The following is a 27,846-nucleotide window of genomic DNA, read 5'->3' as shown; positions in this document are numbered from 1 at the left end:
TTACAAAAAAAATGGTCAAGAAATAACAAAGTTCTGGCTATTTGAAATAAGGGGTGAATTTCAATAATTTCATAAAATGAAGAGGTTTTACAGGCTAGCGTTCAAACTCGACACTACGTTCTATCATCTTTTTTTTACTTCTTTACCATTTTTTCTGATTAAGGTATCATATAAAAGAGTTAGATATTGAACTTTTAGGCATGTGATTTTCTTTTTGAAATTCAGATACCCCCGCCAAATGAGTTTTTGCTATTCTCTCTTCGAATTGTTTTTGCTCACTCATGCGGGAATGGGGAATAATCTAAGTAAATTCGGATGAAAGCTTTATATTGGTAGGTCATTTGTCTATTCTATTTATGATTAAGTTATGATTAATCATCGCTCAATCATCAGTTTCGTTTTTTTTCTGGGACGCACTGTGTATAATCATGCTGAATATTTATTTATCTAATTGTCTGTTTATTCATTCATTTTTCCTTGCCACTTATCAAATTAATCCTTTCTCCTCCTCACTTTCTCATCTCCTCTCCTCTCCCCCTTCTTCTCCACCCCACTCTCTCGCTCTCTCTCCCTTCTCTATCCCTCTCACTCTCTCTGTTTCCCTCTGATATCTCTCTCTTAGCGGGTAATGATGAGCCTTACATCGACACAAGAGGTAACTTTACTTTCCTATTTTATTTCACTAAAAGAACGTGTAGCAGGTTTATAAAATGTGTTATAGAAAACAATCTTTTGAAAACGTTGATGTATAGTATAGTCACTGAATAAAGATGATTTGATTACAGTTTGTGATCATTTGGGTGTATCTCTAGCCCCAGGTTTAAAGAAGGCAGAGATAACTGACTTGTTACTTAGTCACATGAAGCTTACAGAGGAGTCTGAAACTTCTGCCAATGATTCAGATGATGCTCAGATCCAAATGGCAAACATTGAACTGGAAAAGGAAAGAATCAGAGAAAACATTGAAATGGAGAAAATCAAACTTGAAAAGGAGAAAATAAAAATCAAAGAAAACCTTAAAAAGGAAATAGAAATGGAAAAAAAAAAATGAGGTTGGAGTACCAGTTAAAATTAAAAGAAATTCAGTTACCTCATGCAAATACTAACTCTACTAAAGATAAATCTCCCCAAGGCTTTGATGTGGCGAAGAACATTCGCCTTGTGCCAAAATTTGATGAAGAGGGGGTTGATTCATATTTTGTGTCATTTGAAAAAGTGCCCTAGAGACTAAATTGGCCCGAGGAATACTGGACTCTTCTCCAAAAAAGTGTTTTTGTTGGAAAGGCTGCAAACGTCTATTCTTCGCTCTCTGAAATGCAATCATGTGACTATGCTACAGCGAAAGAAACAATTATCAATGCATATGAGTTGGTACCAGAAGCGTACAGACATAAATTTAGGAACATGCAAAGACAATCAGGCCAGACTTATGTTGAATTTGCTAGGGAACAAGAGATGATGTTCAATAAGTGGTAGAGAAAGCTGACAAAGATTTTGTTCACCTTAGGGATGTTGTCCTCCTAGAAGAATTCAAAATGAGTAGCTGATGAATTTGAGGTCACACATAAGGGTAGTGGAGATAGACCTCCTTTCAATAGTTATTGAAAGAAGAAAGGTAAAGGGTCATTTGAATCCCACAATAAACCTAGTGAGGGAAAATATGCAAGCAAGGACAAAGACGCTAACAAGAATCAGGCTAGTGGGGGCACAGAATCAACCAAAAGGTCTGAGAGTCGTAGTTCCAAAATTTGTACTCATTGTCATAAATCGGGACATTTGAAAGAATCATGTTGGAAATTGGTTGGAATGCCAACCAAAGTTAAAAAAGACATGGGTTTTGTCAAGCAAACAAGTGTTCCCTCGATAGACGGTCCCATCAAAGCCTATTCAAGATGATGAGAGTGTTTCTCTGGTATTTGCTGATAAAGTCAAGCAGGTTGATGCAAGCTGTAGAAGCTTTTTGCATGATGGTGAAGTATCCCCTTGTTCGACTGGTGCTGCTGGTAGGTCAGTGGTGATCCTTAGGGATACAGGGGCTGCACAGTCCCTGATGGTGCCAGGGGATTCGGCTCTTCCTCCAGAGAGTTCAGAGAATGCCAACGTCTTAGTTCAAGGTATTGGCCCAAATTTCATGTCGGTCCTTAGCATAAGGTCGACTGAAGGTGTGACCTAGTTAGTGGTCCTGTGCCTGTTGGTGTCGTTCCAGAATTACCCATGGAAGGTGTTGACTTCCAGTGGTGTCGTGGAAGCCGGTTGAGATAGCTGAAACTGAACTGTTGCAGGAAGATTTTCCAGGGATTTTCCCGGATTGTGTTGTTACTAGGTCTCAGACTCGTAGAGCTGAAAAGGATGATGCGGAATCTGCTGATGTAGAGGAGAGTACTGATGTCTGGTTAGCTGAAACCTTTTTCAAGGATTTGAATGGGGATAGTGTTGAAGGCTCTGTTGCTAACAATGATAGTTTGTTTAGTAAATCCTCCCTTGTACAGGCACAACAGGCAGACCCAGAATTGAAAAGCGTGTCAGAGAAAGCATGTCCTGAGGCTGAGGCTGATAAGGTTCCTGAGTGCTTTTATGTCAAGATGACATTTTGATGAGGAAGTGGAGACCTCCCCGGAGACCAGCTGATGAAGATTGGTGTATAAATCACCAGGTAGTAGTTCCTCCCTGTTACCGCACAGAGGTTCTGAAAATGGCTCATGAGAGTTACCTATGGCAGGTTATGTTGGCATTCGGAAGACAGAAGATAGAATTATGAGGCATTTCTATTGGCCTAAGATGCACAAGGATGTGGTGCATTTCTGGAAGACGTGTCATACATGTCAGATTATTGGTAAGACACAGCCTTCTATCAAGCCTGCTCCATTGATACCCAATCGTGCATTTGATAACCTTTTACTAGGGTTCTTGTTGATTGTGTTGGACCTTTACCCAGAACCAGGTCGGGGTCTAAGATTTCTCCTGACGGCGATTATGGACTTGTCTACACGTTTTCCAGAGGCGATACCTTTGAGGAGTATCACTGCAAAAACAGTGGTACAGGCGTTAGTGTAGTTTTTCACTCGGTATGGTCTGCCCAAGCAAATTCAGTCTAACCAAGGGTCAATTTTAATGTCAGGAATATTTCAGCAAGTTATGAAAGAGTCGGGAATAAAGCAGATCAAGTCCTCTGCCTAACACCCACAGTCCCCAGGAGCGTTAGAACGCTATCATCAGACCCTGAAGACCATGATTAGGGCTTATTGTGAAGACTATCCCGATGACTGGGATAAAGGGATGTAATTCCTACTATTTGCAACTAGGGATTCCTCTAATGAGTCCACAGGTTTCAGTCCATTTGAATTGGTCTAAGGTCATGAGGTTAGGGGCCCCTAAAGCTGATCAAAGAGAAGCTTATGGTTCAGGATGATGATGTAAACCTTCTAGACTATGTGTCAAAGTTTAGAGAAAGGCTCTCAAATGATTGTGATGTGGCTAAGGAACACTTGAAAGTGTCGCAGGGAAAAATGAAAGCTCACGCTGACAAAAATGCAAAAGAGCGAAGTTTCAAGCCTGGAGACAAGGTGTTAGTGTTGTTGCCTTTGTAAGGTGAGCCCTTGAAAGCTAGGTTTAGTGGTCCCTACATAGTCAAAAAGAAATTGAATGATGTCAACTATGTGATCAGTACCCCTGATCGAAGAAAGTCTCAAAGAGTTTGTGATATAAACATGTTGAAAAAATACTTTGAGCGAGAGGCTAGTCAGCCAATGGTTACAACACAGGTCAAAGAAGAAAAGCACACAGATGTACATGAAGATGAATGTTATGGAAAGACAGATAATGAATTGTCTTATACAGATGTATCTAGGAACGAACCATGTGGTGTAAAGTTGTCTAACTCAGAGATGTTAGGAAATATGGATGAGGCATTAAAACACCTGCCTGAAGATCAGAGAAATGATATATCTGGCCTGTTAAGAGACTATGAAAATGAATGTGAAGACATACCAGGTCGCACACCTTTAACTCTACATGATGTAGACGTAAGACTTATCAAACAAAATGCTTATAGGCTCAATCAAGCAAGTTGGAAATGGTGAATAAGGAAATATATGCATGTTAGATAATGACATAATTGAACTGAGTCAGAGTCATTGGAGTTCTCCTATTGTAATGGTTCCAAAGCCAGACGGCTCTCAGAGATTTTGCATTGATTACCGAAAGGTAAATGCAGTAACTAAGACTGACTCGTATCCAATTCCTAGGTTAGAAGATTGTATTGATAGGGTTGGAAATTCTGCCTATATCACAAAGATAGACTTGCTTAAAGGATATGGCAAGTGCCATTGACTGACCGAGCCAAAGAGATATCATCCTTTGTTACATCTGAAGGCTTGTTTTTAATGCAAAGTCATGCCTTTTGGAATGGAAAATGCACCAGCAACCTTCCAAAGGTTAAAAAACATGACAAAGTGATTGCTGAGCTTGACAATTGTGTTGTATACATAGACGACATCCTAGCATGCCTAGTGTACAGTGATACTTGGAATGATCATCTGGATCATTTGAGAGCACTGTTTGACAGGCTGGATAAATTGAAGCCAATCTAGTAGTGAATCTGATGAAGAGTGAATTTGCTAAGACAAACATGGCAAAGGTCACATTCTTGGTCATGTGGTTGGTCAAGGGCAAGTGCTACCAAGAGGAGCCAAGATACAAACTAAGAAACAATTGCTCAGATTTTTAGGTATGAGTTTCTTCTACAGGAAATTTGTTCCAATTTACAGTACAGGGGTTAGCCCTCTAACAAACCTGCTGAAGGCAAAAGTGAAGTATGTTTCGTCTGACGAATGTCAGAGATCATTTGAGAAATTAAAGGCCATATTGGTGAATGAGCCTGTTTTGGCAGCTCCAAACTTCACAAAGCCGTTCAAAGTAGCTATTGATTATGATAGTTATAATAAACCTTAAGAAGGGAATGATGGTGGTCATAATAACGATGATGATAATGATGCTTATGATGTTGGTTATGGTGGTGGTGGTGATGATGATGATTATGATGATGACGATGATGATGATGAAGATGATAATGATGATGATGATGATTATGATGTTGATAATGATGATGATGATGATAATGATGATTATGATGATGATAACGATGGCGATGGTGATGAGATTGATGGTGGTGATTAAAATTATCATAATAATGAGTATGACAAATAACGATGATGACGATGGTGATGATGATCACGATGATAGTTGCGATCATGGAGATAATGATGAATTGATAACTTCATATACATAACTCGGAATAATTTCTTGTAATTTTTTGCCAGGTTCTGGTGTATTATTATCACACGGAGAATCCTACACCATAGCTTCGCCTAACTTCCCTGAGAACTTTCCTTCATATAACTCTGTGAATTGGCTTTTCAACCTCCCAGAAGAAGGTTGTCAGCTTACTATTGATTTCAAGAATTTTACAACAAGATCGGAATACGAAGCTGTAATTATTTTGTTCACTTTTTCAATTTGTTTCTCTTTTTGTTTGTTGGTAATTTGAGTGGTAAAATTGCTTTTCGGCGTACATCCACTCTGCACAATGGTCGCGGAACAGGTGGGAGGGGGGGGGGGGGGAGGGAGAAGAAAGTATATTTTTGTTATTATATATTTCAATTATGTTTCTCTTTCACCTTTGTTTCTATTCCATGTATTAACTAAATAATCACGAAATATTTAAGTTTTACTGACAAAGTTGAAAGGATGCAAATTTTGTAAAATGCCGTACATGGTGTAATTTTCTACAGCAAGAAAGTTACCCGCATTGTGCTTCACTCGACCCAAGCGAGGTAAATGTGTACCTGATAGGAATTTATTCCTTGAAATGCCACCGCGCTGTCAAAGGCTGCGGGGTTAATTATTGCCAGAGTTACGATATCCAACGGAGCGCATAGTGACGCAGTTGGCAGTGAAATTCGCTATTATTATGCGAACAACGTTAAATAAATTGGCACCTTAAAAAAAACAGGAATGGATATCTAGTGTAATAAATATGCAATGGGCGTGAATGCTCTTCTCAACCAAAATCATTATCATTAGCATTTCATGTATTATTCACACAGCTAAATATCAGTTCAACTACCGGATTAGAGGGACCACGCTTGCAACAAATGATTTTGTATGGTGACCTCACAATAGAACCAATTAAGATCACAACGACTTCTTCCCTCATCCAATTCAAGACTTCGATTTCTATTGGCCCTGACGTCACAAGGGGATTTAAAGCTGTACTACACGCTGACTGTGAGACAGGTATGTCACGCACCCACCGGATAGAGCTACAACGCGCTCTTCGAGGCCCTCAAAAGATCAAAGGGTCAAGCGCGCACAAAATTTCATATATATATATATATATATATTTTTTTTTTTGCTATTGCGTGTACGCGTTATTGTACGTACGTCGAGTACACCGCACACCTTTTGATTGCCCTCCGACCCGATTTTGGATCAAAAAATATATAATTTTATGCTAACATTAAAACATGGAATATCTTACTGTGTAATATTCTAAATCTTACGAATAGCAATGTTTAAACTTGTGGTTATGCTATTAATAATTCTGACTAAAATAAAAGCAAATTCGTTACTTAATCGTAATGACGTTATAGCAATTGTACGATTGGCTACGATTTAAAATCAATTTTGACATTTACTCCAAAATGAAAGCTTGCAATCATCCAAAATTGCAATTTTAGTATATCCTCCCAGTTAATTTGAACATAGAATTAAAAGATACTTTTCATTCACATTTTCAGAAAATGAGCAAAATGCAATTTACATTTATTCGAAAATCGGATCGTGGTCTGCGGTTTCCTTTATGGTCCCATATACTGTTAGTTGTGTAATGGAGTATTTTTTTTCCTTGGCCCTACGGTGGGCATGCTGCAGCGCACAACGAGCTCCATCCAGCTTATGCATATCGATGCATGCGACATACTATGCTACGTGGTGCCACCGCCCTATAGACCAAGAAACCCGGGGCGAATCCAGAATTATCGGGGGAGGGTGGTCCAGATAAATCTGACTTGTCCAGAAATAAGGTCGTCACTCCCCAATGAAAAATATTTATATCATTGAGAATTTGACAGGCCTAAACAGGAGATGGACAAAGAAAACACCATCCCAGCCCCATGTGGTACTTTCGTGTTTTGCCCGACATTTTCACGAAATAACCACGAGACAACGAAATGCCCCCCCCCCCCGCTTAATCCGCCACTAATCAAAACAAGATGTTCGTCCATAATTCAATTAAAACATTAACTGGTATGGATTCAATTCTTTCAAGTTTTGATGAAATTGGTAAAACGAATGGTAAGTGATGCATCACTCAGTCAGGCAAGCAACATTATTCACTTGCATTCATTAATTTAGGCTAAAATATTGTTATTAAAAGTGGCTAAGAGAAGTGTCATTGAGAGTAAATTATGCTTGCCTTACTTGCAATATCTTTTTTTTAAATGCCGAAAATTTACGCCACTTAGGGTATCAAATTTGGGGCTTATCCCAATTATCGCCAGTTAGCCTGTCTTAGTGTGGATTTTCTCATAGGTACGCCATTACGGATTGCAAATTTAGTTAACGTAGTTACGCCGTTTAGGGTGCATTTCTGAGGTTGTCGGACTTGGGTGGGTAGCAGCCCATGTGGTGAGTGAACCTTCACCCCCCCCCCGGCCACTAAATTTATTTCTATTAAGTATTTTAAAACGATCGTTCTTGATTTTCCTCTAATACGATGCCTTGTTTAACTGTGTTCATTCACATCAAAGCCGAAACGGAGCACGGTGCATGCACATGACAGTTGTATTGTTCTTAATTCCCTTTACTCGTTTATATAATACGATATTTGAACAAAATACATGGATTTAATGAATTCATGCATTTATGCAAACGAATAAGATGTGGGAACCTTACAATAACGTATCGATATAGAACACGTTTTTTCGTGAAAGAGATTTATAGTATTAAATCAGCTTATTTTATTAAAACATGTTTTCGTAATTATGTTGATGATTAGTGCCATATAGATTGGTGTATGGAATGCAGATAACAATATACCAGGGTGCCGAATAAAGAAAATAACGTGCAGATCTTTTTTTATGACATTACAAAAAAACAAATAATTATTCACTTGCTATTTTCTTTTTACCTCCAACAGATACAACCCGTCCGATTATTGATGCAGTTGGTAAGTAAAGACGCTCTATTTCCTCAAATATATATGGGTGGTGTTCCACAGGGATCTATTTTTGACTAAATAACGCACTTGACTCAATTATTATTGTGCTTTATGCAATGCATTACATCAGCGCATTCGTCAGAAAATGCACAGAGCCTGCGAGCTACCCAGGAAGGGGTGGGGATATTATTTGTTGGGCTTGCATTTAAAGCCTTGAAAATCACACCTATTTATACAGGTAACTTTGCCTAAAGGGTGTACCCATTTTTGCCTCGCCTGCATAGCACAGCGAGACCATAGGCGCCGCTTTTCAACATCAAATCTTAAAGGTAAATGCTAGTTTTGGTAACGATATCAAAATGAGTTTGTACAGAATCCAATGAAATGACCACCAAAGTGTCTGTTTGTATAAATAAAACGCATGTGCCAAAGGATTCTGGAAGAAATTGTGTAAATGCTGAGAAATCAGCAAATAAGCACAGTATATAGACCTAGTTCATGAAACTTACACAAAGGGGTATAGATGTACTACTTAACATTCTTACTGAGTTTAAGGTCACATGATCAAGGTCAAAGGTCATTTAGGGACTAGGTTCAATGAACTTTGGGCATATATTTGTTGAATTCCCATCATAACTTTTAAAGTTTATGAAGCTAGTTAATAACACTTGGACATAGGAGTAAGTATCACTGAACGCCCTGTGCAATTTTAAGGTCAAACGACTAAGGCCAAATGTCATTTACATGTTGGTCAATGAACTTTGGCAATGTTTGGGGTATTTGTTGAACTACCATCGTAACTTTAAAACTTTACGGAGCTAGTTCATAAAACTATGACATAAGATCAATCAAGTATCGTTGAACATCTTGTGCGAGTTTCAGGTCACATGAACAAGGTCAAATGCCATTTAAGGTCAATGAGTCTTCACGTCCCTGGTCATATTAGGGTTATTTGTTGATCGTAACTTTGAAAGTTTATGGATCTGTTTCGTAACACCTGGAGAGACGAGGAAATCAAGTATCACATGAACATCCTGTGCGGGTTTCAGGTTACGTATGCCAGTTCACTGCTGGTAACCGCCTTGAGGATTTTTTGAGGGGTTATAGAATGACGTTTGGTCTAAAGTACACCTTAGCTCTGTTCTGTCAATTTGGTTCTTTATTCCATTTCCATTCAAACACAATTCAAAGGAATTTAAATCAGGTAACTAATTCCTGCAAACAACACTGGATATGGCTCTCATAAATGATGTGAGCGCGAAGCGCGAGCTCAAATATTTTGATATACCCTCTATTCAGACCTGAAAATGGAATATTCTGAACATTTTTCTTAAATTATGAATGGTTTAGATATATATATATATAATTTTTTTTCGACCAGAATATTAAAAATTTTAAGCACTATAACAGAAAAACAAAATATGTATCTTAATAAGCAATACGAGCGAGAAAAGCGAGAAAATTGTAAAGGACAGGAAGCCTGACTAGTAGGAATGCGAGCTCAAATAAATCGATAACCTATTCTGACGTAAAAAAAGGTTTGTTTGCTGATATTCATGAGGAGTATACGTATCTCTCTCATACGTTAATCACTTTATTGATAGTTAATATTTTTTCGTAATCAGGAAGAGAATGCCGAACTCTCTCAAACAAAATGAAGAGTGGAATAGTGAGCAGAATGATTTGTGCATTCACTATGAAACTCTCCTGAGCAGATTATCATCTGACATGCGCGAAGAGTGAGCGATTAAATTTTTCATATTATATAATTAATATGACCTGACAGTTATTCTATTTTCAGATTTTTCCAGTTTCACCATTAAGTATTTTCCGTTGACCTCCATTATGAGATATCTTTTCTTCATGTAAAGGCTTACATTTCCATTATTTTATATTATTATGACTGATCCAAATGTAACTTTCAATGATCAATTAGGTATGATGCGACTACATTCCTGAAATGAAACGAAAGGAATAAATTCAATTTACTTTTGTTTTTAGGTTCTAATGTATCATTGGCCAGCGGAGATACGTATTATATATCTTCTCTCAACTATCCATATGTAAACTATCCAAGAGATCAAGACGTAATTTGGCGATTCTTTCTACCAAAACCAACCTGTCAGCTGATAATTTCATTCATGGACTTTGAACTATATCGATACATTCATAAGGTGAGTATATGTATATATACACACACACCCTCACCCTCACACACACACACACACATGTATATATATATATATTTATATATATATATATATCCATATATTTGGTTTTAAAATCATATATCATTTCTTCCTCATTATACGTAACATATGAAAATAATTATACTTGCTTATATCATGTATATAGCGCTTAATACTTACTTTGTCAGAAGTCTCTAAGCGCTCTACAATATATGCAGCATAATTACCCTTGAAAATATAATGAATAAACACGAAATCATCACCATAATTAGATCACAATCCCCTGCCTCCTCCCCCCAAATAAGATTGAATCTGTACATATTTATTCAACCATTTAAAATCACAAAGGGAAATCGCAAACATACTAATAATTTACGGTATATTTAAATCTCGAGATCAACATTTTTTTTCCCATTACAATAATATTAAATCAAAATAAATTGAGGAAGTTATACAAATTAAAAAAGACACACAATCCACCACACTCATCCAACCCCCAATAAACAAGCAAAGGAGGAAAACGAGAGAAAAAAGGGATAAACCCCCGAATAATAATAGCCCTCATAGTATCTGAATTCTAATTCTGTTTCATCTGATTCTACTCTATTCTACTATTCTGAGTCTGATTCTTTAATTGTGGAAGCGTCTGGTGCAATCAGAGGGTCATGTGTTCGAATTCCATCGCAGCCTCGCCCTTTGCAAGGTGTCAATCCATACTTCACCACCCAGGTGTTAAATGGGTACCCATCATCATGTTGCGAGGGCTTAATGCAGTATGCCTAATTTTAATTAATGCACTCCACGCAGTGCTTTCATAAGTGCGGGAATTGAAGATCCGACTATCGGGATAGCATACAAATATACTTTGCCTTGAGAGTTTCTGGTTAAAACTGTGGTCAAGAGGTGACTCCAGAATAGCACTATTCGCTGAGGGATATTTTGGATCAAAAATTTTAAACAAAAGGAAAAAACAGAATAATGGCTTATCTTTTATCCTCTCTTATCACTCTGATGGTCTTGTGCTCTTTTCTTAAATAATTCCAATTTTAATGAAATCCAAGTTTTAGTAGTCAACGCGCATCAGGCGTATGGCGCCGTGATGCCATTTTCCCAAATAGTATGCGTAGTTGCCAACATTCCAAAAGAGTTGAAAATATACATAATCACGTGAAGCTCTTTTAGCCAATGACCGGAGGATACATTTTTGGATCCAAAATATAATAACGATTACCTGTATAGACCACCGCACGCCTTATGACTGCTCCACGATTCGATTTGGAGCCAATCTTATATTGCTCATTTTTCCGAAAATGTGAATGAAGAGTATGTTTTGTTTGAGGTTCAAATCAACTGACAAAATATTAATACAACAGTTTCGAATCGTAGCCAATCGTACAACTGCTATGACGTCATTACGACTAGATATTAAATTCGCTTTTATTTTAAGAAGGATGCCATTTAGCATAGTAACAGATTTAAAGATATGTATTCATACGATGATTTCTACCACTACACAATAGAATATACCATGTCTGAATATCAGCATCAAATTCTACCGACGATTTATTCCAAAATCGGATCGCAGACGGATTGAAATGTGTGCGATGTCCATAAGCGTTTAAAGAGAAATTCCAGTAGTTGCAGTAAACACTGATTTCATGAGAAAGTCTGTAAAACAAGGCTTAATTGTCAGTATATCATCGAGGATCTAGATCTGGTACAGTTACATTAACTGAACTTTGTGAAATCTTGAAATCTACGCTGAAAAATGTTCACACCGAAGATCCCCAACACAGATAAGCGCACGTGGGACAATGTATAATTATTGCTTAGGGCGTCGGGCCCGACGCCCTACCCGATTCCTGTGCTTATTTGCTGATTTCTCAGCAATTACACAATTTCTTCCAGAATTCTTTGGCACATGCGTTTTATTTATACAGACACTTTGGTGGTCATTTCATTGGATTCTGTACGAACTCATTTTGATATCGTTACCAAAACTAGCATTTACCTTTAAGAACGGAAACCATTAAGCGCTAGATAATTATTATTATTGTAATTTTTATTATTATTATTGTTACTATTAATATTTTATTAGAATTATTATTAATGTTATTGTTATCATTATTATTATGATAATCATTCTGATTATTACTCTGCTTAATAGCTTTCTATCAGCAGTACATCGGAGCCACGTGATACCCTCATCGAGCTTACTGCCGACGACTCACCGGGTAATATCACATTAACTTCTGATTACGTCATCATTCATTTCGAAGCGGATTCTTTTGATGGAGAACGGGGTTTTATGGTATTGGTTTCTGGTCTCTGTATACAAGGTAATTTTACCCAAATTAATACTGATTTTTAGTGATTTTTAAAAGATTTTTTTTGCGTGAGTGTGCGCGTATATATATGTATATATATATATATATATATGTATGTGTGTGTGTGTGTGTGTGTGTGTGTGTGTGTGTGTGTGTATATATATATATATATATATATATATATATACATAGAAACAAAAGAAGACTTAATAGAAGCGCCGTGAAGAGACATAATCTTCCCAATTTTCGGTCATAGACCTTCTTCAGGGATGATTCTATTAAGTCTTTTTTTGTTTGTACACCTTATACACACTCTTTCTTGAATTAATGTTAACACTTCTGGCTCTATGGCTTCAGTCTTTATGTAAACGGGTATTTACTTTCATTGTATATACATTTTATACATTTAAACGCATTACTATTAATGGTTTTATATGTTTAATATTGCATGTTTGATGTAGTTCATTGACTTTAAGTTGGGAACAAAACAAGTTTCTAATATGGATAAATAAAGATGAACTTGAATTTGAACTTATATACATTATACATTTATAAAAATATAGCTGTTGATAATGCTTTCATTGGGAATGAAGTTCTTATTATTCTCTCGAATTTTCGACGGTCCTTCGTCTTCTTCAGACATGTCAGGGGTTTACAATGTGGCATCAGATCAATTAGAGAGTGCATCCTCAGACAAATTTTGCCGTTATATCATCAGCATTATTTTATTACATACATTACTGAAGCCAATACGTCACGGTGAAACTTTGAGAGATAATATACTTATATACAGTGTATAAACATAATTAAGTATATTATATACTGTCCGATGAAAATATAAAGTGGATCGCGAACAAACGCATGGAGCGATAGCGTATCTCTCATTCGGAAGAACCTTTCAGGCTTGGTCCTCCTACACTTACGGATGTAGAGAGGATGTAAAGAATCTTGCCATCCTTTGGAAAACGTTATGTATCCGTTGTGTACTCTTTGCATATATATTTCATTTGCTATATATCCATCGAGCATCCGTCCACTGTGATTTCATTGTTCGCCCATTTTGTATATTGTCTGGAGCAGATGAAAACGGATGGAGCAACCCCGAAATTTTGCTTGTCTGCAGTCGTATCCGTTATGAATACGTTTTACATCCGTCGGCCAGTGGGTCCAGTCCTTTACAAATGAACATCGTCCCCATATTCCGACTTCAGAATTCCCCTAGGCAAGAAACCGAACGTTTTGTTAAATAAGGATATATGTTCATGATTTTTTTTCATAAATACTATTTGGGGCCTATTGCTTGTTTTCATCTTACCTTTGTCGCCTTTATCGAGCAATTTTCTTAGACGAGGTGGAAGTGTTCGTCGGTCGAAACCATTTTTTTTAAAATAGATTTTTTGTTTTTGATATTATATCAACATTGATAATTTTTGATATATTTCTTTCTTTTAAATCATTCACCCATAGATGCGACGCCTGAACCTGTCATAGATGCAGAAGGTGAGTGTGCAATATGCAGCGCTAAGCGCCTTTATACAGGATGATGACGATTATGATGACGATGATGATGATAAAAAATAATAATAGTAATAATAATTGAAATAGTAATGATATTAGTGTGTGTGTGTGTATTTGAGTTTTGTCAGACGTGTATCAACCAGATATGATTATTTATGTCTGGGACCGACCTTTAACGTCACCATCCGATAGACGTGACTAGGGCTCGAACCTCTGCATCAATTTGTAACTTCCCAACATAACTTGGATTACAGGTGCACGCCACAACGCCCAGTAAATAATAATATTAAGAATGATATTAGTAATAGTTACTGATAATATTAGTAATAGTAGTAATATTAGTAATGATTAAAATATCAATAATAATGATTATAATAATAATAATAACAATACTACTAGTACTACTACTACTACTTATGGAAATGGTGAGTTTGATGGCGCAGAATAAAAAACTGCCCTATGTTTATAATCTAAGTTTAAATATGCATATACTGTACGATTATTACTACGATTTCTGTGTCAGCATTTAGTCTGATGTTAATTGATTATTCTTTCATGTTATTTGTGTTGATAATGTTGTAATTAAATTGTATAAAGTTATATTTAGAATTATGCATATGGAATTGATTTTGTTGACAATTTAATGACCATTCGGGGGTCAATAAAAAATATCTTTAAAAGTCTGCCCTATGTACCATGACAACAGTAAATAATGAGTTTAGATGATTCTGCTGATGTACTAGGGCGTTGATGGGCTGGTAAACTGTTCGACAATTTGGGATCACAGTAACCAAAACTAGATTACCCCCTTTTTTAAGCATCTCTCAGAACATGGAAGTGTCTTTACGAGAACGAAGTCTGTAACGCGGTCGATGTGGTATATATATTCGGCTGCCAATGATATTTGCATGGGTTAGTAGATCATGGACTCTTATAGAGGGTGTTTACAAAAGCACTTTGATAAGTAAAAACACCATGCAATACGTTTGTCCGCCACCCGGGGGGGGGGGGCACTCGACCAAAAAAGTGGTGGGGGTGTGCCGCGGGCGAGACAAAAAATGGGGGCCTTGGAGCGGGCCGCAAAAAGGAGGGTCCTCGGAACGGGCTTCGGAACGACAAATGTTTGTGAAAACGGGGGTCCTTGGAACGGATCGCCAGCGTGTGAGTGCGTATGCATCCCTATGGAACGGTCATGCGTGCATGTTGCAGCTAGCGCGGCATCCGCCGGGGGAGCTCTGCGGCCGCTTTTCACCAAAATTGCAGTTCATTCAATGCGATCGGAGCGGCGTAACGAAAAATATGCGAAGCTTTGGAGCGGATTTCTCTCTTCTTTTTTTTCTCGATAAGAAGAAAATGCTATGCCTTGGAGCGGCTTTCTTTGTTGTTTTTCTCAACAAGGCAAAAATGCTATGCCTTGGAACGGAAATTTGAGTGTGAAAATGGGGGTCCCCCCGCGGCACATACCCACTATGCATTATATACTGAGTGCCCCCCCCCCCCGGGTCCGCCACCGTATTCGAGGTTCCATCCCGAAGTCATCTGTCTTTGTTTTCTAGCTTCTAATAGGCCTATTGCTCTCATATTATCACGGCTTTGGTCATGTTGGTAAAGAAGGAAAATAAAAGTAGGAAAAGCAAAAAAAAAAAGGTTTGATAATTTTATAAATGCTCATTTTTGAAACTCTAGGAATTAAAAGGTGAAAATGTATCTCGTATATATGCCTTTTATAGTCCATTGAATTTTGTAACTTAACAAAATTTTAAGACGGTATAGTTTTCTGTATAAGGTGATGACTTTGGTCTCTCAAATGGTAAATTCTATGTCCCTTCCCATCTCTTATGTTTTGTTTTTGTTGTAGGTTTTTGTAAAATAAATATACGGTACTTTTTTTTCAAGGTGGTAGCTTTAATCTTTCTGATGGTCAGATGTTTTCCATATCATCACCCAACTACCCTTATGGGAGCTATCCAGAAAGACAGGACATCACGTGGTCCTTCTATCTTCCACATCAAAACTGTCGATTAAACATCACATTTCAAGATTTCCATACCGAAAGTGGGTATGACAAGGTAAGTAGAAGTAGTCGTGGTCTAGTAGTTTTTATTCTGGCCTTTCAACCAGATGGTCATGGATTCGATATGATCATTTTCCAGGCCCTTTTTTATCCAGCAAGAAATTCATTAACCTTGCTCATCAATCGACCAAGCTGAGGTGACTGGCAGAATTTATTTTATTGTATTATTTTTATTATGTCTCTCTTTATAAAAAAAATCTCATTTTTGGAGAGCGTCCTTCTTTCCCATCCCACCCCCTACCCCGACCTCTACTTTTCAAACATAAAAGAGCAACTAGAAAGTAAAGGAACAATTATTTTTTTGTTTACGTCGTTTTTAAGACAACTTTCGCGTCAAATTGATAAGACATTTTAAAGACGCATACATTCACCAACCTTAGTCGTCATATTATCATCATATGTTGACGTGATTAAACGTCGTCATTGTCCCACTACGGCCTCTGTTTTTCTGACCAGTACCAAGAGGTCAGATTGGCATCGTATATTGACGTGATTTTGACGTTTTTAATAGTCGACAACGAAGATTTGATGACGCCTATGTAATCCATTCCTCACCAGTATTAGACGTTTTATTGATGTATAAAGGGCTGCAGACCCCCTTTCCATTAACTTCTACATAAACATTAAAAATGCATTTTTTGTGTCGTTGTTTTAAAGCGTAATATACTATCAAAATCTATTCATCTGGGGAGCGTTTCATGAAAGGAGTTGTCGGACGTTTTATCCGACAAGTCCCATTTTATCCGACAGTTACCATATTAACACCGCTTCTTAGCCAATCAGCATGAAGAAAAGTCGGATCTGACATCTTGTCGGAAAAAATGTTGATGAAACGCTCCCCTGGGGACCATTTCATGAAGGACTTACAACTTTGCCATTATGACAACTACCATTGAAACATTGATTCTGATTGGCTTCTGAGACCTGTTACCATGGTAGTTGCAATTATAACTAAGTTACAACAGTTGTAAGTCTTTTATGAAACGGGTCCCTGATATCCAACATTCAGGTCTACATCCGGTGGCAGAACACAGAAAAGGTGTACTCCGGTGACGTCATTCCAGATCCCGTCTACGTCACATCGGACTATATCGTTATTCGTTTTACCAGTGATTTTCTCACTGGGTTTGATGGGTTTGGAGCCAACCTTGTTGCAGAATGCCAAGAAGGTAGGAATATATATATATATATATATATATATATATATATATATATATGCATAATGTGTGTGTGTAAATGAAGGTTGGATCATAACCCCCCCCCCCCCCCAAAAAAAAAAAAAAAGAATAACAATAATAATAATGATAACTAAATAATTAATCAAATAAAAATAAAATAATAATAAACGAAGAAAGACATGAAATTCAAAAAAATGCAAATAAGGTAGGACTGCATATCATTTCATTTTTTTATTAATTATTCATTTAATTCTTTCAACGTTTGTAATTGGTTTCGAAATTCTTGCAGAGCAATACTTCATTGAGAAAAAATTATATGTACGAAAATGTAGTCAAGATTATTGTGCAAATAGGATTGGAATTTGAGGAGGCTGATAAAAGAGTGGAGCTTGTAGGATACAGCATCCTCTTGAAAATATTTTTATAAATATTATGGGCAAAAATGACAACTTACGAATAATCGATATTTATAGGGCAAAAAAGATGAAAATGGGAAAGAGAAAAGGAAAAAGGTTTTCCACGGTATACATGTATCAAAAAATGTAAGCGTTTGAGTAAGAGTGGTTAAATTAATTAAATAACACATATGTATATATTCAATTATGAATATTTTTGCTTTATTTTCGCATTATCGTTTAGGCTATGAGAAAGGGGTGGCCCCGGAAAAAATTGATAAATTATTCAAGTATGTCATTGACTTTCATTGTTCATCGTTTATTAAGTTTATTAAATTTGACAACACTTTTAGACGTTTCAAGACAGTGGTGCATATGCTTTATTGTTAGACTGCACTGTCAGAAATGCTGACGTATTTCTGGTTAAGGACTATGGAATATTTTTCAAAATATTTACTGGCTAATGTTGGCGCTTTAGCTGCAGGCGGTTCAGAGCCAACAGGGAGTTTTCGCACTTACTATGGAAACACTCTCTACAACGCATCGATTCCTTTAAAGATACAATTAAAATCACAATGGAAAGCTGAGATGCTCTTGTCGAGAGTTGGTGGACTGGGACAATAGATCATCCGAAGATTTTCGGCGGACAAACAATTGCAAATAATGTAGTTTGTCCAGAGTCAAGATATCCCGATGCTGTCCCGCGCGCGTCCCGGACGTGGCCAGGTCCATCAACTTCCGGCAAAATCCTATCAGCACTCCATAGTGATTTGAATTCCATTTTCAAAGGAATAGGTGCGCTGTAGTAAATTCGTAGTAAATTTATAGTTAATTCGAAAGGTCTGGATTTACTGAGAGTTCGGCAAACCCAGTTACTAGGGGTTAGCAACGTCGCGCATAATGCTTTGTTAGGCAAGCAAATTTTAAAATAAGCTATTGAAACAGGTTTTGTCGAACTCTCTCCAAAAATAAGGAGAATTTGCAACCACTACCCAGACACTTTTTGGAGCGTTAACATTCTATTGTCACAAGCCTTTCATGACAAAGCAGCCTCTGTCGAAAATCGGTGAATCAAAACGGCATTATCGTCCCGGACTCCGGTCGATCAAGCGGCATATTTGCAAGTGTTCGTCGGCTCCGAATCTTATGACGATCTGCTGTCCAGGCTCCCGTAACACAAAGGTTAGCAACTGATCGTACGCTTGATTTTGTACATTGTAGTCAATGCAATCGATCGTAGGAAAATGTTCTACGACCGTTTCTAAGCTTTGTGTCACGGGCCCCTGGTCCACAAATTTTTGACAATGAATTGTAATCTTTCATTTTGAATTGAAAGGGATTTAAAAAATAAATTCTCTTTGTTCCTGAAAGCGTACTGTTGGCGAATACTAAGCTCGCGGTCTGAGGCGGTCGTTGGTACTTTTAACATGGTTACTAAGATCAATTTTTTTGAATAAGAATGTATTTTGAATAAGAATTTATTTTTGTTTGGTTGCCCTGACGCTCAATACTCTACTGTAAACCGTTATATTCTTTATGCTAAATATGTCATTTTTTCCACACGCTGTAAGGGTAATCGGTTGTGTTTTAGCTCTTTTAAGAGCGTATTGAAACGCTATTGTGAAATTGAAAGGGTTCTCAGTCAAAAACATCATAATTTTGTCATATCATTAGATAATAGCACGCATGTACAGTTGTTGTAAACATGTTCGCTTCATGATTCTTTTGTAAATTGAATTGCTTTCGTGTTTGATTTCTGAAAAAAATCTTTCTATGAAAGAAAAAAAAAAGATCAATTTTTTTACTGTTTTTTGGCAGAAGTTGAAATTGTTGAAGAACAATCTACTTGCGGCCCGGATCAATTCACCTGTCTGTCGGGAAACACAACGTGTATTCCTCTTGAAAGTCAATGTGACGGCTCACCAGAATGTGAAGATCAAAGCGACGAATTAGACTGTGGTACGTCAATCTTAATTCATTTATTTAATTTAGCCCATCTCAAAGCCTCCCCTGTGATCTCGGCCTTCGATCGCGCGAGCGCCTCGAAAAAATGCACGGTGGTGCGATAAAATCTACAAGGCTGTATGGTTATTTTTTTTTCTTTAAATGTACATTGGATTTGTACATGAATTCACGTTTTTGAGCAGTTTTTTTTATCTGACATGCACTTACATAATTTTGCGATTTCGTAATCGCGTACCCGGGGTTCGCAAATTTGGTCTCAAAAGTTGTGCGAGATTTGAAAGTAAGAAGTCAGCGAGTCGGTACAACGCACCAATTCCTTTGAAAATGCCGCCAGACAAGCCACAGTGGACAAATGAGAAGTTTCATTGTCGGAAGTTGGTAAGCCAGGACAGCAGATCGTCCGAAGATACGGACCAGACGAAAAAATGCAAATATGTCACTTTTCAAGAGCCCAGGACAACACTGCTGTTTCGATTTATCGATATTTGACAAAGGCAGTTTGTCATTTAAAATATTTTGACAGAAGATTTTCTGTGTTATAGAAAGCATCTAAATAGTGATTGCGAAAACTCCTTAATTGCTTGTTAAAAGCTGCCAATTGGTGACCCATAAACTTCACTTTTAGGTCGGGGTCTTCATTTTCACAAGATATAAATCACGAGGGTATTTCATGGATGACATTTGTGTTACGTATTGACTGTACATATGCCGTATATCCGGATTCATTATGCATTAATTTCAACTGTCATGATTTCACAAGCTTATTCATTTGTCAATGCCTAATTAGTAAGGACACAACGCCATGAACGCTTTAGGGGATGTATATACATGTGCATCATTATTTTGAACATAGCCACTTATTACTCTCTGGCATGATAATTAATTCTATTTTTGTCAAGACCCTATACCAAATTAGATGTCCACTCCCAGGCCTCGCCACCCCACCCCCACCTCTCCGAAACTCCCGCTCCGGGTTTCATCCTCGAGAAGGCTTAAGATCAAGACCATCCCAGCATTTTGATTTGAATACAAACAAGAAAAAAAATCCACCAAGCTTAACCCTGAAAATTTCTTCGAAATCTGAAGTAAAATTAACAATTTTGTGACATTTCAGAGTTTCGCTTAATTTTGCAAAAAACAATTATATTCACATCTTGGTCGGTATGCAAATGAAGGGACGCTTTCTGGAACGTTAACAATATATTGTCAAAAGCAGAGTTTGTCGAAATCGGTGGATCAAAACAGCACTGTCGTCCTAGACTCTGGTCAAACGACAAATTCGCAAGTGTTCATCAGTTCCGAATCTTAGGTAGTCTAGATTCTAGACGCCGGTGTACTTGTTATTTCTCTCCATTTGCTTTATTCTCCATCCCCTGCGCGCCTTCCAGTCAGTGATCGCGCTATGGTAGGCAATCGTGCGGCTGTTTTCATTTCGGGCGTAGAGGTCGAAGATTGTGTTATTGATCAACAACGTAACTGAAAAGTAGAACAGTCCTGGCAAAGGACTAAATCTTAGGACGATCCGCTGTCCTAGCTGTTTCACCAATTTTCGACAATGACCTGTAAGCTATTATAGTGATTTTAAGGGGATTTCTTAATGAATTATCAACGTTCCAGAAAGCGTTTAGATGTGGCGGCGAATGCTAAACTCGCGCGAGAGGCGGTCGTTGGTACATTACCGGTTTAACATGGTTACTAAGATCCACTTTTCTTTGACTATTCTTTCTTGGCAGAAGTTGAAATGGTTGAAGAGCAGTCTACATGTAGCCCCTATCAATTCACCTGTCTGTCGGGAAACACAACGTGTATTCCCATTGAAAGTCGATGTGATGGTTTTCCCCAGTGTGAAGATCAAAGCGACGAATTAGACTGTGGTAAGTCAATATAGTTCCCCTATTTGAGGGGACACACAATAATAATTGGTAGCTTTCACCATCAATATAATGTCAATACACTGATAATTTCTACAACGCACCAAAAGAGTACCGAAGTATGACGTCAGTTGCCATGGTGTCATGGCGGGCAAATTCTAAACAGAGTCGCAACTGACGATCGTTTGTAGGCATTCGTATTTGCAAATGACTTTAGCTCGTCGGAAAAATAGGTTGCAAGCGATCAAATTTTCTCCCATGAGAAACACACACTTTCATTCGGCGGGTTCATTTATTTAGAACCAGGCCGCCATGAAGTCATGGCAACTGACGTCATAGCTTCGTTACTCTATTCCTTTGAAAATGTCGGACGTGAAGCCACAGATGAAAAGTTTCAATATCGAAAGTCAAACCAGAACGGCAGATCAACCGAAGATTCGGACCAGACAAAAAATTGCAATTATATTATTTGTCCAGAGCTGAGGACGACACTGCTGTTTCGATTTATTGATTTTCGGCAAAGGCAGTTTTGTCATTAAAAAAAAATTGACAGAAGAATTTTCTGTGTTATAGAAAACGTCTGAATAGTGATTGCGAAAACTCCTTAATTGCTTTTTAAAAGCCGTCAACTGGTGACCCATAAACTTCACTTTTATGTTGATGTCTCCATTTTCACAAAATATGAATAACGAGGGTATTTCACTGATTGACTGCCGTATATCCGAATTGTTGTGCATTTGTTTCCACTGTTGTGATTTCACACTAGGCAAGCTTATTTAATTGAATATTAACTGGTAATTCAATTCAAATAAACATATATTTTCCTCCATTTTACAAAATTACTTCATTTTTGTTAACAAGAATACATTTCGAATCAATTTCTAAAAAGAATATAAATATAAACAACTTATGTGTACAGAGGAAGGCGTATGTCCCTAGAAGCACATGCTTGTGGCGGGATACGCCTGTGGACAAATATACAATACACAAAATACAATACAAAGATAAGAAGGGCTAGGAAAGGAGAAGAGAAGTAGGAAACAAAACGGGGAGAAAATGAGAGTAAGGCCACAAAGGTTGAGGGGATATACATGTGCATCTTTCATTCACCATAGCAACTTCATGCTCTCTGGCATGAGAGTAAATTGTATATTTTTTTATGTCAAGACCCTATTTACGAAATTAGATGTCTCTCCCCACTTGGTATATAAAGGGCCTTTCATGATATCAATGCGTCTCATCTTAAGTGCGCCATCAACGTCTATCATCATGCAGGGCAAAGCTACCTCTGTGTGTGAGTGTGTGTGTGGGGGGGGGGTGGGTAGGTGTGGTGTGTATCGATCATTGTTTTATAAATGGCGTGTGTGACAAGTGAGACTTGAAAACGTAAAGGTCGAGTCCAACCCAGAAAAAACGTTGATTTGAATAAATAGAGAGAGATCAAACTAGCACAACGCTCAAAATTTCATCGATATCAGATGTAAAATAAGAAAGATACGACATTTCAAAGTTTCGCTTAATTTTACAAAACGGTTATATGCCACCCTCGAAACTACCGCCCCTTGCATAGGCGGATCCAGGTGGGGGCGAGGGGCCCACACCCCCCCCCCCCCTATTGGCGGAGCAAAAAGGGGAAAGAAAAAAAATGGGAAAAGAGTGGACAGGAGGAGGAAGACGAGTAAACATGGTGAATAGAGTAAGATGAGGGGGGAGACTTGTAAAATAATAATAAAATAAATCTTTCAGGTAACTATATAAATTTTTCGCTCGCGCTTCGCGCTCGCATTGCCTTTTATGTCATTTACATTTCTTGCTCAATATGGAGCTTAAAATATCCAATTTTGAAGTCAATATAAAAAACATATTTCAGCTCGGAAATCGAACTTTCATTATCTTGTTTGATTTACAAATTGATTTTTAAAAAGTGCTATGTAAAAAATTTTGTTTTATGGTCTGAATATTAACATTTTCTGCTCGCGCTGTGCGCTCGTAATATTTACTTTGTCAGGTACCTATTATTTTCCTGTATTCCATAAAGTTATCAAAATATCCCGATTCAGATCAGATTGTCAAAACGTATCAGCTATAGCGCTGCACGCTCGCATTTTGATTGGTGAGTTATGTATATCTCAATTTTAATTCTATAACACACTGAAGGTCAAATCCACCTCAGAAAAAAAAAGTTGACACGAATCAATAGAAAAAAGTCAGACAAGCACAATGCTGAAAATTTAATCGAAATCGGATGTAAAATAAGAAAGTTATGACATTTCAATGTTTCCCTTATTTTTAACAAAATAGATATATGAACGAGCCAGTTACACCCAAATGAGAGAGTTGATGATGTCACTCATTCACTATTTCTTTTGTTTGAATTATACAATATTTCAATTTTTACGAATTTGACGATTGGGACCTCCTTGCCTGAAGCACAAAGTGTTAAAATAATGGAATTCCACGTGTTCAGGGAGGAATGAAACTTCATTTCACTTGACAATGATGAGAAAATCAAAATATTTCATATTTCATATAATAAAATACAAAAGAAATAGCGAGTGAGTAATGTCATCAGTTCCCTCATTTGCATACCGACCGAGATGTGCATATAACTGTTTCGTTAAATGAAGAGAAACATTAAAATGCCATAACTTTCTTATTTGACATCCGATTTTGATGAAATTTTCAGTGTTATGCTTGTTGAATTTTTCTCTTTTTATTCAAATCAAGTTTCGTTGGGGTGGACTTGTCCTTTAAAATTCCCATTTCATGACAGTTTATCAACAATTCCGGCTCGCGATTTGCGCTCGCATTGATTGTTGAAAATGTATTAACTCAGGCACATTCATAATTATAAAAGTGCTTTAAATGTCCAGTTTTCAGGCCATAATAAATGAGAATGCGAAATACACCAGATTTCGCGCTCTCATTCATCTAACATATCTTGTTGCTTATTAGATTAATAAATAAAATATCAATTTAATAATCATTTGTCCCCCCTTTCCAGAATGGTATATCGACAAGTTTCATCTTGGTGCTTAGGAAGAGAAATAGGAAGCGAGTTATCATTTTCATATGATGACATAAAAGTTCTTAGAATGTCCCGGTCCTAAGTCAAAACTCGAAGTAATAATAATGAAACATATCCATGTCCACGTCACAATTTTCCTACAAAGTGCTACAAATACAGAGATTAAATTTACTCATACTCAGATCCCCTCATTTTGTGTATATGTGTGAGTGTGTGGGGGGGGGGTTAGAAACGCAATTTGAAACCATATAATAACATAGTTCAATGCCACCTCTCCATCCCACGATAAAAACCTCCCCGCCAATCGTCCGGTCAGAAAACAGCAACTCTCTTTTCGAAACAAATAACGAAAATATGATTGATGTGAATAAACACTGTAATTTTTTTTTTAACCGAATGGATAGTTGAGTACGTATTCACAGCTCCTGCTAAACGGGTCTCCCCCAATGTACCCCCATCCGCGACCCCCATCTACCCTTTCCTCACAGTTGCCCCCCCCCCAATGTTGATTACATATTCACAGCTCCTGCTAAACGGGTCTCCCCCAATGTACCCCATCTACCCTTTCCTCACAGTTGCCCCCCCCCCCCTGGCTCACCCACTTTGTGAACTCGCTGATGATTGATTGATTGACGCAAACCACTGCTTACAAAATGGGCAGAGATCACGTCACAAATTTGGCCCGGAAATCTAGCCAATCACATCAACGGAAGGAATGAACAGATGAAGAACAGAAGGTGGTTGGCTAATTAATGTAATAAAAAGTCCCGGATGTTTCTCTCATCCTGTGTGCGGATGTCCAAACAAGTGCATGTGTGCATTCTGTAACATCAGTTCATTCATTGATGTGGTGTTGATACTCGTCGGACCCCGAATCTCTGGAACACTAGGCTATCACAATGGAGTGTACCCTTCGAATATTATTATCTTTTCTCTCAGCTGTCACGTTAACAGGTATGCTCTCTATGTATTATATAGTCCTGGGTTTGTAGTTGTGACTTTGGGTTTTACACGGTGGACATGAAAGTGATCCGGGGGTATTTTGATGTGTTGCTCATATAAACCCTATTTAAATAGTTTTTTTTATTAACGTTTGACTAACGTGATGTTGTTTGCCATATCATGCCGCATTCCTTCTTTGTTCATGTTGTTCCAGGGGGGGAGGCGAATATTGCTGTACATTTTTGTTAAGGGTATCAACAACACCGATATTTTTTTAAAAAAGGTAGTTTTTAAAGACTGGTCAACATGGTCAATGGTCAATTGTAGGGTCAAACGCATTTAAGGTATGTTACAAAGTTTTTTTTTTTAAGACTATATTAGCCAAAGTGTTTAGGCTTGGATCACTTTGCTATATCTCCTTGCTATGGATACCTACTACGGGATGCTCCTGAGAGCTCCAAATTCTGTCTCCTCTTTGGTTTAGAGTATTTTTCCCCCACAAGCTTTTTCCTCGGGGTCAAATTGTGGCGACAACCTGTATACGTTGAGGGGTCAAAATGCGTAAATAAAGCCCGCAAAAAAACTTGTTTAGGGGGTTATTTTGCACAGTGAGAACAACTCGTGGGTGTTTGGTAATAATTTGGCCAAGCGTATGTACAGCAATCAATATGACTGCCCCCCGGGATTATGTTCATTTGTTTTATCAAACACTTGAGTATAAACCCTCCATACAAAAAAGATGAAAGCAAAGCTGGTGACACTGACAAAGACACTAGGTTCTGTAGGTCTGTGTTGTATAGCATTAGCTTCCAAAATACATTGAAAGTATGAGCCACAGATTTTCCAGATTATCAAATGGAACAAACCGTGCGCACCCGGGACAGTGCACTTCGATAATTCTCCCTTTTCGTCATTGTTTATTTTATGTTAGTCCTTGAAGATCAAGTACATGCTTACAATATACGTGTTTGCCAGCTTTAATCCTTTATTCATCGTGTTATTATGAGGTGACAGGACATTGTTTTGCTCCGGCGATGACGCAATAGTTTCTGGCTTTATTTCGTCTATGGTTCGGATTACGATAGGGTTTTTATGTTAGGTTTATAGGCATGGGTTTACGATAGGTATGGCATCGTGTTAAAGGGATACTCGAGCTAGCTGTAGAATAAAATTCACAACGCAAAATGCTGAAAATTTCATCAAAATCAGATATAACGAAGTTATTGAGAAGATTTGCATTATCCCGGTGAAACGGTCCTCGTCATGTCTGTATTAGGTGCAAGTGGGTTTATTCAGATTCAGATTTATTTCCAACAGAAATGACATAAAATATTGATACAAGTCATTTTCATACATTATAACAAATATTTGCAATACAAATCATGATGATGTCACATTCCCACTACTTTCCCTTTTCTTATTTCTGTTATTACATGAAATCATAATTGTTTCAGTTTTTCATGAACGTGCAAATGATGTGTCTCCTTTATGATGAAATAAGTTGTAGCAAGAAATAACTAATGCACTTAATCAGTTGTCAATCCGATTGTATAGTTTTGGGTAGAAAAGGGTTTTGAATAAACCTAATTTCATATAATAAAATACAAAAGAACAAGTGGGGATATGACATCACCAGCTAATCAAATGATTATTCATGAATGCATCAACTGTTTCACCGGAATAATGCAAATGTTTTAAATTCAATAATGTCGTTATTTGTTATCAGGTTTTGATCAAAATTTTTGGACTGTGACTGTTTATTGAGATATAAATATCTTCAGCCCGGTGCATCCCTTTAAATCCAGGGTTGAAGTTGGACTATCCATAGGTACATTTACAGCGGAGCAAGTCATGGAACCTATTTATCAAATCTCGATTATCGAAGATAATTGTTCATAATTAATTTGACTGATCCCCGGATAGATTTTGAGGTGCATTTCGAGTCCATCCTTGGTCTATCACCGACGAGGCTCAAGTACTCAAAAGTCGAGTCCACCTCAGAAAATGTTTATTTGAATAAATAGATACAAATCAAACTAGCATAATGCTAAAAATTTCATCAAAATCGGATGTAAAGTAAGAAAGTTATGACATTTTTAAAGTTTCGCTTATTTTGCACAAAACTATATGCACAACTCTGT

General features: G+C 37.5%; 1 protein-coding gene across 2 annotated transcripts in view; it reads left to right on the top strand.

Moving 5' to 3' along the window:
* LOC121420173 overlaps positions 1 to 27,846 on the top strand; it is an 87,716-nt gene that overhangs the window by 17,218 nt on the left and 42,652 nt on the right. The window contains exons 4-14 of one of the 2 annotated variants that reach the window (XM_041614720.1): positions 623 to 655; positions 5,319 to 5,488; positions 6,105 to 6,294; positions 8,198 to 8,227; positions 10,220 to 10,392; positions 12,575 to 12,746; positions 14,202 to 14,234; positions 16,149 to 16,321; positions 17,336 to 17,495; positions 19,718 to 19,858; positions 21,598 to 21,738. In XM_041614720.1, coding sequence (XP_041470654.1) covers positions 623 to 655; positions 5,319 to 5,488; positions 6,105 to 6,294; positions 8,198 to 8,227; positions 10,220 to 10,392; positions 12,575 to 12,746; positions 14,202 to 14,234; positions 16,149 to 16,321; positions 17,336 to 17,495; positions 19,718 to 19,858; positions 21,598 to 21,738 — 1,416 coding nt within the window. Of the gene's footprint in view, positions 1 to 622; positions 656 to 5,318; positions 5,489 to 6,104; positions 6,295 to 8,197; positions 8,228 to 10,219; positions 10,393 to 12,574; positions 12,747 to 14,201; positions 14,235 to 16,148; positions 16,322 to 17,335; positions 17,496 to 19,717; positions 19,859 to 21,597; positions 21,739 to 27,846 lie in introns of those variants that run through there. The other variant, XM_041614719.1, reaches the window with a different exon arrangement.

Source organism: Lytechinus variegatus, chromosome 8 (assembly GCF_018143015.1).
Source record: "Lytechinus variegatus isolate NC3 chromosome 8, Lvar_3.0, whole genome shotgun sequence".
In the NCBI taxonomy this organism is placed as follows: domain Eukaryota; kingdom Metazoa; phylum Echinodermata; class Echinoidea; order Temnopleuroida; family Toxopneustidae; genus Lytechinus; species Lytechinus variegatus.
The sequence above is the reverse complement of the archived record's forward strand: the minus strand, read 5'-3'. Positions and strand labels throughout refer to the sequence as shown.